General features: G+C 40.0%; 1 protein-coding gene across 2 annotated transcripts; it reads left to right on the forward strand.

Annotated features, from left to right (window-relative positions):
- The first annotated feature begins 3,261 nt into the window (after nt 1-3,261).
- rcn1 (reticulocalbin 1, EF-hand calcium binding domain) lies at nt 3,262-10,136 on the forward strand. Of its 2 annotated transcripts, none has more exons than XM_074667277.1 (7): nt 3,262-3,348; nt 3,518-3,795; nt 4,545-4,738; nt 4,830-5,008; nt 7,265-7,325; nt 8,484-8,683; nt 9,010-10,135. In XM_074667277.1, exons 2-7 carry the CDS (start codon nt 3,575-3,577, stop codon nt 9,115-9,117), a joined length of 963 nt encoding a protein of 320 aa, XP_074523378.1. In that variant the 5' UTR covers nt 3,262-3,348; nt 3,518-3,574; the 3' UTR covers nt 9,118-10,135. The 2 variants fall into 2 exon arrangements, with proteins under 2 accessions (XP_074523378.1, XP_074523377.1); XM_074667276.1 differs by having other exon boundaries at nt 3,293-3,453; nt 3,589-3,795; nt 9,010-10,136.
- The last annotated feature ends 5,106 nt before the right edge of the window (nt 10,137-15,242 follow it).

Here is a 15,242-nt window from a genome sequence, read left to right on the forward strand (position 1 = left end):
AATAAAACCCACACACATTTGTGTTTCTTCATGTCTTTGCAACACTCTGATTCAAATTGACCAGGCAGGACTAATTTAAATACATTAACTATTCATTAATTGAATAAAGAGGCTAGTTAGCCCCAGGGCCCCTTTATAATCATAAACTGGGGTGTACTCTTTATGCAAAACAGCAAAGTGCCATGTGCTGGCTTATTATGCTACTGATGAATGGCAAAGTACATGTTTCTCCTGCCCACAAATGAGGATTAGGCATGGCAGTGTCAGCAAGTTGTTTCCAGGGTACAGAGTCTGCTCGTCCACATTACAGCGCGTTGAGATGAGTCTGAGTAATGTGATTCTTCTTGTCTTTTCCTTGTAGATGTGATCACCACAGCCTCCCAACCATGCTAACTCTTTGTGTGTCTCTCTCTAAGCATTATGTCCCAGGCATGAAGTTAACAAAAGGTTTCACACTCCCACTAGTTAACCAGCTCTCCTTTCACATGCACCTACTGCACACTTAAATCAGTGGAGGGAACTATGCTAGTCTGATGCATGAATGCAACTTTTTCTCTTTTCAGCTCTGAGAAATCTGTGAAAACCATGTACAACCTGACATGGGTTTTTTTTTATAATTTTAAATCCCTTTACTCTACTGAGTAGCCTCGTTTTAGAAATCATTTTCAGACAAACATAAAACAGAATAACATGAAAAACTTAAAAAAAAAAAAAAACTACTCAATATGGATAAAACACATAATTGATTTCAGTTGTGGAAAAGGTCAGCATTGTTCTAAATGAGGTTGGTTCAATCCGAGAACAAATATGGGAGATGTTCCTCTAAGCTTTTTGGCTACAGACAGTGTGTAAGTAAAACTAAAAGACCTTAAAAAGTAAAAAAAAAAAAAAAAAAGGAAAGAAAAAAAGGTTTTGAAAAAAGAAATCACTTTGCTTCCTTTCATACTGTGAAGTATCACAAAAGGTCTGTATAGATTACTGGGTTAAGAAATGGAGAGTAATCTTGCTTTCTCTAAGGAGACTAACATGATTGTGCTCACTGTGAGGATATTGAGCTGCTATAGTCTGTACACACAGCTCTTTTCACATTATGTTTCATTGTCTTAGTTATTTAATAAAATGTTCCTCATTCTCCATTAGGAATGGGTACTGGATTAGGTACTTTTATAGGTACCGACCGACTTCTGTCAAAAGTACTGGTACATATAAAATCAAAGGTACCATGTTTAGGTGCCTAAACGCATCCCTGTGACTGGGAGGGACTGAAAGAGTAGGCTGTTTTCAATGCTGAACATGAACACAGCATTACAAGGTTATATGTTTAAGAATAAATATACTAAATTGAAAAAAAAAATGTTTTATTATTAAACAAATCGATATTTTTGCCACAAACACAAAAAAGTACCAAAAATTGGTACTGTTGAGTACTGATACCGATTGCCAGGTATCGGGCATCAGAACCGTATTGTTTTAAATGTGAAAGGTACCCAGCCCTAATGATGTCAACAATCAACTTTAACTTCCTTGCCTCATTTTTCTGTCACTTCTGATGCCCCATGTGCCTGCAGCTTCCTGTAATGCTCACAGCAGCTTGTCCCTCCTTGCCCCCTACAGAAACTCTTCTCTGAGTCCAATCTTTGACAGTATTCATCAGGACAGTATTCATCAGGAGCATGTTTTGTAAAGATGCCCAAATACCCTAATATTTTAATTTTTTTGCTTAATTTTGTATGATCATAGCATGAGATTTGAGTGTGAGCAAAGCTTGTTACGATGAAGTGATCCAGAGAAGCTCAGAATGACTCATCGCTCTGTGTTTTACAGTATACCTGACACAAGAACTGCTTCATTACAACTTAGGCCCCGTTTACATTTCAACCGAAAACACTAAAACGCAGTGAAACAAATCTGCGTTTATGCAGAAACACTGAGGGGCTGAAAACACTGTTGTAAGCATGCCAGGCCTGTAGTTGGCGCTATAATTGTCTTGTCCAGAAGCCGCTTTTGGTAGATCTCCACTGAAGTAGAGTTGGGCCATCATCTGGTGTACTGGCAGATGCTTAGTGTAGAAGTGGAGCAACGGATGCACATTTTGTTGAAAGACAGTCAGCAGATACAGCAGATTGAGCAACACAAGCACAACATGGTAGTCCACGACCATCGTAATAACAATACTGTTTTACTGTTCTATGAGCTTGCGTGAAGTGGAGCATGGTGTCAGCGTTTCCACTGAAAACGCTAACTTATTGTTTATACCACAATGTTGGCGGCAGCCTTTCAGAAAAATTCCACTCTGGAGGCAGTTTTCAAAACTTTGCGTTTTGGGTCAGCTCAAACAGTGTAAATGCAAGGCCAAAACGCAACAGTACTTTTGCGTTTCACCCTAAAACCATTGTCATGCTAACGGCCCCTTAGTAGTTTTCAGGTTTTTTCCAAACCACCTTGTACATATGAATGTATGGACAGTATGGACTCTGCAAAATCAAGGCAAGAAACCTCACTGGCTTTATCAGAGACACCCTCTTGGAAATACTCACGGGAGGGCAGGAGCACCAAATTGTTTCTCAAATTTTTACTGACTTTGGGTCTGTTGTCATAAGGGATTGTGTTTTCCTGGGAAAATCAAATCCACAACTGAAACTGAGAAATTATAGCATTTTAACATAATAATTAGGAATTAGGAACAGGCAAATCTATAAAAGTGAGACTGATTCAAGATCCTTAATAAAGTCCCCACAGTGTCTTTTAAAAAGGCCTGTACATGTTGGTGTCATGAAACCATCACCTTGTTGCAGCCATTATTTTTGATAACAAGAAGTCGCTCTTACACTCAGAAAACAACATTTAGCTCTAGCTACAAGTACAATGTGCTTAGTAGAGATTAGTTGTATGATTAAGTTACTGCCGAGACAAACCACTAAACGCACAGTGACAGAGAAGGGTCACAGATTTTTGGGTGCTTAATTAAGGGACCCTTTTCCATTTTAACATACCTGGAAACTTCGTACATTTCAGCCACACTGTCGCTGTTGTGCTATTGAAGCAGCCCTGTGGGTTGCGGAGCAGCAACATTGTGTACAAAATTGTTTCCTAGCTTGACAACTTTCTCACATCCATCCCATCCTCTGTCCTCAGCCGGCTGAGTTTGAGCGTCAGCTTGCTACGTGGCGCCTGAATCCCTCTCAAATTACCGACAAGCCGGTGACCAATAGCAGCGTTCGTTGTATTGGAAGAGGCCGGGCCCTGCCTGAATCGAACACTCTGATTGGCTGTACGTAAGGCGGCAGAAAATCGCCGTTTGGTTGCATCCCTTCCTCAGTGAAAGTGGACAGGATTACCAAAAATCGTGTAAGTAGGGGCAGTAAATTATCTCAGAAGACCTCGGGTGCTCTTTTGTAGATTCTGTGACTGGATGTGGCAGCAACAGAGGGCTTCAGGAGGACATATAATAAGGTTGGTGTCGGGTAGAAGCGGTGAAAGTGTCTACATAGCGTCGCCTGTTCTTGCTTCATTGTAGAGCCACAGGCCTGTCTGGAGACAACTGTTGTGGTCTCATCCTGTATCATCCCTCCTGATGGACGTCCTCAGCTTTGTGTGTGCCGTGCTCCTGTGCGCTGCTACGGTGCAAAGTAAGCCTACATTAAGGAAAGAGAGAGTCCTTCATGAAACAGATCTAAGCAGCAGGCAGGACGACGACAACAAGAGCTACCAGTACGACCATGAGGCCTTTCTGGGCAAAGAGGAAGCCAGGACATTTGATCAGCTCACCCCAGAGGAGAGCAAAGACAGGCTGGGGTAAGAACAGACACTCATTAACCTCTAACGTGATGCTTATGTGATCTCTGAGAAGTCATAGTGTTGTTGTCACATGTTGCAGCGTGGACTGAATCTCACACACTCACTCCTCAGCTCCTGGAGTGTGTTGCGTGTAACTGTGCAGGCTGAGCGCATTAAAGTTTAACACATGCCTGAGAAAGACGTGCAAGCCAGCGAGTCTACAAGGCTGGATAAAACTGTGGTGCATTTCTTCTGTTCGCACACACTCGTATAGAGCTAATTGCCCAGCCGAAATCTTAATTATACATCGTCATTAAAGTAGCATTCGTAGGCGATGGGGTTTGAGTTAAAGTTGTGTGGGAGCAGATAGGTCTACTGTCACTTTCTGCTGTACACGTCATGGGCGACGTGGTTCTGTTTGGATGACAAGCTGGCACCATGTAAGACACGAAGAAACCTCTTTCCTGTGATGGTGCTGGGAGTGGGAGGGACCCCTGTAACATCACAACGTGGCAGCCCAGCTCTCAGAATATACCACAGCTACACACATCCTACATTTTTCACTTTAATGGGTTTGCCTGCTCCTCCTACTTAAGTATTCTCACTGAAACCACATTCCATGCTAAAAACCGTTCAACAGATACACTTTTATCTCCTCTAAATTCACAACCAGACAGTTTCAGGGTGTTTTGAACTCATATGTGACATTTAAAGTACAAACTCTAACAAATGCTGCCCTCTTGTCTTTTGTGTCTCTTCCTCTGTAGTAAAATAGTGGATCGGATAGACAACGATGCCGACGGCTACATCACCACAGCAGAACTTAAGGCTTGGATAAAACGTGTCCAGAAGCGTTACGTGTATGAGAACGTAGCCAAGGTGTGGACAGATTACGACCTGAACAAGGACAACAAGATTTCATGGGATGAGTACAAGCAAGCCACATATGGATACTACCTTGGTACGTGTGTATCTGGCACGATATGTCGTATTTGTTTTAAATGAACACAGTATTGATTTTGAAGTGTAACCTGGTTTTGCTTGCTCTGTAGCAAACCCAGAGGAGTTCCAGGATGCAACAGACCAGTTTAACTTCAAGAAGATGCTCCCTCGTGATGAGAGGAGGTTTCAAACAGCTGATCTGAATGGAGACCATGCTGCTGACAGAGAAGAGTTCACATCCTTTCTCCACCCTGAGGAGTTTGAGCACATGAAAGATATTGTGGTTTTGGTAAGCCCTCCGTAATCACATGGTTGTTACGTATGATTAGAAAGGGGCAGGGGAGTAAAGCCAGTCTGTGCAAAAAGGGGTCACACATACTTCCTATTTTTAGACAGTAGTGATATATCTCACAACTGAGAAATCTATTTTATTACAAGAGCAGATTTGACTTCTGCTTCATCAGTCTGATAGCCAACAAGGAGAAATGTGCTACACTTGGATAGCCCCTCACTGAATTTTTAACCTGGCCAGGAAATCATTGAGTTTCAGTATTTTTTGGAACAGGTCCAGTGGGATGAGACTGACTGTCCCATTTAAGACTCAATCTTTAAATATAAATTTGGCTTCATGGAACAGTTGCGTGGCAAATGTTAGCAGCGATGCACTATGCTGCTCTGTTCATAAAAGTTGTACTACCCATTTGACAAAGTTAATTATTAATATCTCATTTTATGATGTCACTGGATGTAACCAAAGACCTGTTAACCCAAAGGGTCCTCAGTGGTACTGTTAAATCTGGCTTGGGACTTACTGCTTGGTCTACATGAGGAAAAAGGGTAAAAAGAAAGACACACTGTACAGATGTGAAGCATCGGCAATGTTTTCTCATTGCTGCCAAAAATAAACTCCTAGATACATTTTGGCGCAGCTGTTTGTCATGCGACATCCTGCATTGCCTTTTTAATGATTTCATACGTTTCAAACAGAGGGTAGAAAAGTGTAGCAAAGTTTACTCCCCAAGCTCAACAGAGCCTACAACACAGCGATAGGTTAGATGTTTGATTAGGTGCTGTTAGTCGTTGTATTCCTGGTTTTAAAACACAGACTGTTTTGCATCTGTCATGTAGCAAAGGAAGCAAAATGTCGTCAATCCACCAAATTCAACTTAACATCCAGTTCTGTTTTATCTGGCATTGTTTGTAAGGGTTAAGGTACGGCGGAGAGGTCTTGCATCTCCTGTATGTTATCCTAAACATAAACCCCTTCATTGCTTCACCTTTACTTTCTTTTATTCAATGGCTCATTCAAGAAATCAATCATTTACTAAGAAAAATGGATTTAGGATTAAGTGCATTGATTTAAATGTAATTTTAAAGGGATGTTTCACTTTTCTGAAGCAGGGTTGTTATAGTTACACACCACTAGTCAGTGTACTTAAAGCTTGCTGACCCAATAGCTGATCAGTCTGCGGCAGGCAGAGGAGCACACCTGTGTATGTCTGCTTTCTGATGGCAAAGTAAAGTAAAGTGCTGGAAAAAAATCTTAGTACTTTAACCCAGACAAATACTTTGGCCAGTCTCAACCCAATCTGCAGTAAACTGTAGATCAGTTATACAAATGAATATACAACTGACAATTAACTCATACAAGTAGGAAAATGAAAAACATGGGAATATCCCTTTAATGCCTGTGCTGAAAACTGGAAATGCTTTCACAGTTAGGATCATATATTCACCAGTTTACACTACAGAAATAACAGACTGTTACGCTCTGATCAGAATCAATCGAGCATTCAAACTGTACAATAAATAAACTGAAAGGATAAAATGAAGCAGTGAACTCCTCTCTGTGCGCTCCTCAATGGATGAGAGTGATTTTCATGTCATGCCTGTAAATGGAAGCAGGACCTCTATCATACTGGTAGTGGTTCAGAGGTGTTTTATTTTTAAAGACTCTCTTTTCTTGCTTACATGCAACCTTTTGCAGGTTAAGTGAGTGCACCCACTGGATGAATGCTCCCCTTTATTATTAGCCTGCTATTAGACTCCTGAAGCTACATGGTTATTAATCATTCAGCAGACCTCAGAGAGCGGCTCTCACCTGCAGGAAAGGATGCATGCAGTGATCGACTCTGTGTAGATGCATGCATGTGATATGACCTGGATGAGTTTCACTTACTGTCCATGTGTGGTTGTTCACTAATGATCAGCTCACATGGAAAGCCATTAAGTAACCGTTTAGTGGAATTCACACTCAGCCAGGTCCAGGATCTGCTCTGCCAAGGCTTTAAAAGCCTGTGTTTCAGTCGTTGTTTGCTGAAACAAGTTTCAGTTATTTTTCAAAGATGGAGGCTCCGGCTCTCGTCATTAGTAAATTCTGTAATGTTTGTGTCAGTCTGCCAGCCTGGCTGTAAGCTGACTCTGATACGTTCACCCATCATGCCTGGGGCGACAAGTTTCTCTTTTATTACTCAGAGTGAAAGTTCCAGCAATGTCGACCCTTGTGTCTCCCTTTAATGACATCATAAACTCGTTGTGATTGCAGGAAACCCTGGAGGACATTGATAAGAATGGCGATGGACATGTGGATGAAGATGAGTATATTGGTAAGTAAAAACAACTCATTTAAAGTAATTAAATCAACTTTGATGATGTTTTCAACAAATTAGTTGCTTCAGTGATACTAGGAAGGATCGCAGCAGCAGAGATTCAAACTGGCTTGGTTCAGTCTGTATTTCAGATAGACATGAAATGATGAATTAACCCAAGAAGCTTGTTACAAATTCAATAACTAAATTGAATAATTAATTAATTAATTGATAAATACACATTTTTGTTGAATAACTTTGGACAAAGAAGCACTAACAACAGCTTCAATCAATGTCTTAAAAGGTCATAAAGTTATACATTACTAGCGTTTGTTTTACCCATTATCTTATCACATTTAGTAAGATTTTGTAGGTACTTTAAATTTGTCCTGAACTCCGATGTAAGTACTGTTTCACATTGCTGATGGGGATGTTAAGCTAAATCTCAGATGATGTGTTTCTGGATTCTTCTGACCTGATTTATAAAGAAAATTCCTGTTTGTTGCAGTAAAACACCAGAAAAGCACTCAGACACTGCAGACCTGTGCCAAGTATATTGTGACTGTGACGCAACACTTTAGTCCTACTTTAATGTTATACTCCCTTTCAGCAGACTGTCTGCTACAGCTTGGTGTTAGTTGCAGGTTTGTACAATAATTTGTTACCTGACAGAGTTGAAAATTATGATAACCCAGTACTTATTTCATTTTCTGGATCTTAGTATCCAAAATATTTCCAGGATCCGGATTGTACTTTAACATCTGTCAGAAATTATGGTGACCTTGTCTTGTACTGTTTTGCAAAGCAATCTGACCATTTATAGTGGAGTATACACATATGGTAAAAAAAGGCCTATCTCAAAATGATAAAGAATCCTTTAAAAAAATCCTGGATCCAGACAGTGATCCGGATCACCTCCAAAATTCAATCACTTCTTCCTTATCTTATTGTGAAAATTTCCTGAAAATTTCATTGAGATACATTTGAAAGTTTTTGTGTTATGTTGTTCACAAACAAACAGACAAACACTTCCAAAAAACGTAACCAGCTTGGCGGAGGTAAAAATCCGTCCTGTTCAGAAATCTGAAACACGCCTGTCTGAGAGCTTATCTAGAAATATCAACCTCTTAGGGCAAGTTTTTAATTTCTTTCCTCTCTTTGTTTTCCACCATTCAGCGGACATGTTTGCTCATGAGGATGGGGGTCCAGAGCCAGACTGGGTCAAGACTGAGAGGGAACAGTTTTCTGATTTCAGAGACTTAAACAAAGATGGGAAGATGGACCAGGATGAGATCCGCCACTGGATTATGCCCCAAGACTATGACCATGCTCAGGCCGAGGCCAGACACCTGGTGTATGAGTCTGACCAGGATAAGGTAAGGTGTCGTGTACAACAAGGAAAAAATCCGCTCAGTTTATAGTTTCTGCTTCTAAGTGAGCTTTTTTATCTTGAAGCAAGCTTCTTATACTCAGTGCCAATATCGCTAAACCCTGAAACAAACAACTTGTTCCACTTTTGCACTTTTCTGTGGTTGCACTTTACTCTTTTGACACTTATACTACTCAAGCCTCCACGTTTAAATACACATGCTTTCATGCTTTGACAGTTGTTTCCATAATATAAAGGCCTTACCAGAAACAACTAAATAAGTGCTTTTAAGATATTTTAATGATATGAAACTCCCCTATCTTCATCCCTCAGGACCAGATGCTAACAAAAGAGGAGATCCTTGAAAACTGGAACATGTTTGTTGGAAGCCAAGCCACCAACTATGGAGAAGACCTCACCAAGAGCCATGATGAGCTCTGAGCTCTCAGAGCATGTGTGTGTATGAGAAGGACTGTCGGACCAATCTGTGTTCATAGACAGATTCAACTATTCAGAGGATCATTACAACCACCACTCCATCCTCTACATGAGTACAGGACAGATGTCAGTGCGATGGGTTGTGTAAGCAAACACTGTAGAGAACAAACCAGAGGAGGGATGAGCGTTGGTCCCACCATTAACTATGAGAGTCCATCGCCGTTTTGTTTCTGACATTCAGGAGCAAAGTCAGGCTGAGAGGACTCCACTTTTCATCCGTGGTGCCTTCTAGCCGCGTAACCGGCTCTGCTGCCTCAGAGATCTGTGTGCATAGTCTTTATAAAATAAAGCTAAAATCTGAGCTTTATGTGACTTACAGAAACAGTTTTTAGTAATGTAAATGTGAACTACATCGAGAACAACGTTTTATTCTGATTTTATTTATTTTTCAAGTATGTTGAACTTTGAGATGAATTAATGTAAAATTAGAGTTTTGTTCTTTTGTGGAGACACAAACAACAGTTCTTTGTTTACACTTTGCCAAATGATTTTAATGTGTTTTTATTATTAAACTTTTGTTAGTTGAGTGCTTTAAAAATGTTAATTAAAAGACGTTTAATGGCATGGTTTTTGCACGCCTTGGTTTTTTCCACCTGTGACCTTTTTTGTTTGTTACACTTAGTTTATCATCTATATTTATTGGTTTACATGAGAGTTAGCTCCAGCCTGGTTTTGATTGATCCTTGCAGGTATTTCACTGTTTACGACTGCATGATTTAATTATGGCCTGTTTTATAACTTTGTGGGTTTAATACACAATAGGAGCGTTTCCTTTAGTCACCCCTGAAATGAGATCTCTAAGCTCATCTCTGTACTGCATGTGTTGAATCATTTCTGCTGTATTAAACATTGTACACAACAGCCTGGTGATTTTTGCATGTTAGAAATAATCTTTTCTGTTGTCCTCCTTTTTATCTTATTTTTCACACATGGGCACAAAATGTTTTGTGACACGGCAGATACGTATAAGCCATCTCAAATAAATTAAAGTTTGGATGTTTGGTTTGTTGAGCTCCAAAGCTTCTTCACTAAGCATTTAGAGGACAAGCTTAGCAAAGATGATTTAGGCCACAAGGGGCACACTCCACACTCCACACAAGCCAAAAGTTTCTCACAGGACCTTGAAACAGGAAGTCTGAGAGGTGAGAGCAGAGCCTCACTGAAAGATAAAGAAGACCGGTAAACAGCTTGTGTGTCTCTGAACTTGTGCTTTGAAACAGAAGAAAGCCTAAAGGTCGGATCAGTTTGTCCATCATAAGAAAAATAATACAAAAGTCTTTGTGATGATATATTGACTGACGTGACCTGTGTGAAGGACTGAGCTGTTGGCTTAACTGTTTGAGGTGACATAAGTCAAAGACGCCAACCAGCGTGTAATACCTAAATAACTCAATGTAATTTCTAACCACTGTAGCTCTAATCAGTGTGGTTTGTCATTAAAATTGTACTAAGGGGCACAGGCTTGGCCTAGTGGTTAAGTCGTAAACCCATGCAGCAAGTGGCCTGGGTTTGCCTCCAGTAAAACCAGCAATGCTGGGTGTAAGCACATGCTGCATCATAAAAACGTAAGTTCTTTAAAATTCTGCTCAAAGCTGGCTACAAAGACCTAACCAACTTCAGGCAGTTTTTAGGTGAAAGACTCAGTAAGCGGGTAGAACTGGTATATCTCAGTTGATGTAACCAATGATCATCATAAGAAATCCGGTATTAAAAATGAATACGATTATCAGGCTACTGCACTGTAAATAGATTTTAAACCAACAGACCCAACAATAAAGAGGAAACATTGATGCCTACGGCATACTGACCTACTCAGTACAACAACAAAAAACACTGTCAAGTTTAGAAATGTTTTTTTTTAAATACTTCGGAATAATATTTCATAACAAACAGATGATTTCATCAGTGCATTGCATAACTTGGAGGAAAGTGAATTATTTCATACTTGACATGTTTTTTGTGTTCACACAGTTCCATTAAAATTGACGATTTAATGGGACTGATTCTTTGATTGGTTAAAAACAGTAGAAAAGTCTCACAAAATACTATGAAACCAACAGAAATTCAAACTACAGGTTTAAGCTAACATCTCACGTGTCTTTTTAACAAGTTTAAAACACATTGTTGATACCAGCTCTTACTTGTCACTATCCCTTTCTTATTTATTTTAACAAGAAAACCCAGCTAAGTATGACTCAAAACAGAGAGCTGTTCTTTGTCCCTGTCAAATGTTAACAAGAGTTAGTTTATAATTATGCTTTTTGGTTTTGCCACAATACTAATCTAGAAAAGAACTCAGAGTGCAGACCTCTGCCAAGCATATTGTGATTGTGACACAACACTTTAGTCTTACTTTAATGTTATACTCCCTATCAGCAGACTGTCTGCTACAATTTGGTGTTAGTTGCAGGTTTGTACAAAAATTTGTTACCTGATCGTGTTGAAAATTATGATGACCAAGTACATGTTTCATATTCCAGAGTATCCAGAATATTGCCAGGATCTGGATCACACTTTTACATCTGTCAGAAATTATGGTGACCTAGTCTTGTATTGTTTTGCAAAGCAATCCGACCATATATGGTGAAGTTATATACACGTGGTGAAAACAGCCCCTATCTCACACTGATAAAGAATCATTTGAAAAAGTCCTGGATCCAGACGGTGATCCAGATCACCTCCAAAATTTAATCACTTCTTCCTTATCCCATTTAGAACATTTCCTGAAAATTTCACCCAGATCCGTTGGTAACTTTTTGAGTTATGTTCTTCACAGACAAACAAACAAACAGGCAAACTCTCCAATAAACATAACCTCCTTGGCGGAGGTAATACCAGTTATAAAATAAGTGAAATCTTGCAACAACAACCAAAAAAAAGTCATTTTGCCAACGTTTGACCGCCAACTGTATCATTCATTGTGAATGTTTAATGTGAACAGAAGTGTTTTTACAGCAGCTTGGCTGACACCTACCTCCTAGCACTAGTTTCAGACATTAAAAATTACGATACAAAAAAGTTTAATTGTCTTTGTTAGTTTTGTAGATCCTAAAAAGGCATAAATGTTTATTTCAGCCTCTTTCATAAGCAGCTAAAATACTAACAGGAGCTTTAAGCTCTGGCTGATGATACTTTCAAACATTCAACTTTTACTCCCCCAGAAATCTTCTGACTTGTCGAACTTTCATTAGGTCATACAGCTTTCCTTTGTTTTCAGTTATGCCTGATTTGATTCTTCAAGCATTGGCTTTCAAATGTTACCAACCTCCTGCTTTAAGCTTCCAGTGACTGTACTATCCTGAGAAGATGAAGTGGAAGCCGGCCTGTTCGATGTTTGAGCCTGTATGTTTGACTCACTAAACATCAGCAGTGAGCGGATGTTGTTAACACTTCTCATGACTAATTGCAGTGTGCATACACGCACAGCAGAGTTAAGCTGACTTGCTGTTGCTGCTGGCTGTTGCAGTAAAACTCTCAGATGTAACTGAGAAAGCAGCGCTGCCACCCAGCCTGTCCCCTCTGCCTGCTCATGTGGAACATATGGATATATGTGTGCCAGTTAGCAAGACAAGTCAAGCGGGACCAATGCGATAAAGCTCATTAGGAACAAGGGGACAGGGCGATGTCTGTGTAGGCTGTGTTGTGATGTGGGACCTTCCTCAAACACACTCAGACCATCACTGCAGAGGCCAAGAGATGTCTTGGAAAGCTTTAAATATTCACGTATTGTTCGTCTGCTTCATTTTAAATAAATCTGTTTGACGTTTTCCAGGTTTTGATAACTTGGTGGGAGGCTGGCACGACAATAACAAGAAATATTTCATAAGAATTTGCAGTTATAGGTTACCACACTCTGGCGTGGCTCCATTAGGCTCTTGGTCTTCCAAGAGAACAGATTTCTCTGCAGAAGACTCTTTCCTTCTCCTTTGTTTGTCTGACAAAAGGCTCAAGGTAGAAGGAGGATTTAGAGCGGGGGTGTTACCTGTAGTGACATATAAAGTTTTAGTTATTTCTGGTCCTCATTAAGTCCATTTGATAATCTAGTGGCTGCTCTAATGCCTTGCTAAAGAGTGTGGGGTCAGTCTTGCATCTTACATCTGAATAATTGGGAGGCCTGAAACACTAAGTAGCTCAATGTAGCTCCTGCAAATAGCATATGAGGTTTGTCATGTGTCAGGGTGCATCTGCCTGTCTGTGGTCAGTGTGTGTGAGCGGAGGTGGGTGAGTGTAAGTGATGCACAGAGAGATGTAAAAGAACCAAATGTGTGTTAGTCCGAGCAGGATGGGGGCACATGGAGGATCTGTGCGGCCTGCCTGGCGGTCATGTTTAACAGCCTGCCCCTCCTGTTTGTGATAGGTTCCTAATCATTCACACTGGGGGTGTGTGTATACAGTAATGCCTTCAGACAGCTTTCATATGAGTGTCTGCGTAGATCAACCGCTTTCCACTGATAATAATGAGCCCTCTGGGTGAGAGCAGGGTGGAGACGGAGGGAGAGGAGAGCCATAAAGTGGAGAATATTAACGTCCAAGACTATAAGCCCCCCATCCAGTATAATTCTCACTTAGCCTCGTCCAACAACAGTCTCCCTTTTAAAGAGCTTTTTTTTGTAATGTGCTGCCATTTCCATATCTGCAATTAACAGCAGCAAGCCCAAAATGACCCTTACAATTAAACTGCCTGCATAACAAACTATACAGTGCATCCAGGCCTCTCCACCACCACCACCACCACCCCCACTCCTCTCAGAGTCTTATCATCATGATGCCCTAGTTTTCCTCGGCACTCCCTCATCTTTGTCTTTTATCTCTTGTGTTTGTTCCCTCTATCCCCTGGGATTTGTAGCCCAGGGTGTTTCTAATGCTCATCAGGACATCTGACCGATCCTGTGCTGACACTTTTTCCTGCCCTTTATTTAAAGACAAGCTTTAATACGTGAAACAATGTGCTTCATTATTACACTGTTATCCGATATTCTTTGCTTTCATTTGACAGGTCAAGAGAAAGGCTCTGTTTCTCTTTGTATTCAGTCGGATTCAAGTTTTATTCCAGAAAGTTCCATAAATGAGTCAAAATACTCACAGCAACTACCTGGAAAGTACTTTTTTGCCTTGACAGAGTTGGAGTAGTTTTTCAAGGTCATATCATCTGTGTTTGATGTTTTCAACAATCCAAAGTGAGGACTTTACATCCTACATTTAAAAAAAATTCACACAGAGGGGATCCTAACAGCTGGTTCATGTTTCTTATCTGGTTTCACTTTATCAACCACACACCAGCATCTAACCCTGGGACCCAGAGGGATGCTTTTTGCAATATAGAAGTATTTATGAAATACAGTCATAACACAGATCTTTGCACATCTACTCCTCAGGCAGGTGTGTCAGATGAAGACAAGAGTCCAAATTTAATGTCTTGGTCATAGACCTTTGTCAAGCAAATGTTTGTGCCAGCATTTGAAGCCATCTTAAATAGGAGTGGCTGTGTGGCTCCAACCAATCACTTCACTGATTGTAAGAGGTTTAAAAGTTAAAATACAATTAGAATCCATTAATAAATTACAAAACATTTAAGAGGAACGATTTCAAAACATGTTGTGACTGAGTACATTGATCAAACCTGGTGACTACAGTCAGAAAGAAATATGACATGATCACTCTCATTATAGGAAATGAGACAAAATGAGGAACTTACTTTACCTGCAAGAATAAAACCAAATACACACATTAAATCTAATATTTTATCAAAATGAGGATCTCTGTCCCAAACTGAGTGCTATCTTTAATTAAACTTAAATAAACATCCTTTCTTAACCTGCATCCAAAATAAAGTCGTGTCAAAAGTTTATCCTATAATGAATCTTGTTTTTACTAAAACAAAGTTTTCACATTTTTAGGATTTGCTGTGTGATAAGAGCAGCGTTTCAACCTTCTTGACAACCTTGTTGCAGACAGTACAATTAAACAGTCAGGGACTAAAAGTACTTTTTATAGAGATATTAAAATGTGAATTATGTAGTTAAATGTCTGGTGATTAGGTGAAGAGAAACAATCAATCTTAATGTTAT

This window comes from Halichoeres trimaculatus, unplaced genomic scaffold (genome assembly GCF_033239565.1).
Source record: "Halichoeres trimaculatus isolate MK-OKI-2021-1 unplaced genomic scaffold, fHalTri1.1 fHalTri1_scaffold_3, whole genome shotgun sequence".
NCBI classification, from domain to species: Eukaryota; Metazoa; Chordata; class Actinopteri; order Labriformes; family Labridae; genus Halichoeres; species Halichoeres trimaculatus.

Bases quoted from the DNA above. Each gene is read 5' to 3' on its own strand.
- rcn1 (XM_074667276.1), top strand. From the start codon at position 3,413: ATGTGGCAGCAACAGAGGGCTTCAGGAGGACATATAATAAG. The intron at 5,009-7,264 runs GTAAGCCCTCCG...TTGTGATTGCAG, and splicing joins TGAAAGATATTGTGGTTTTG to GAAACCCTGGAGGACATTGA. The intron at 8,684-9,009 runs GTAAGGTGTCGT...TTCATCCCTCAG, and splicing joins ATGAGTCTGACCAGGATAAG to GACCAGATGCTAACAAAAGA.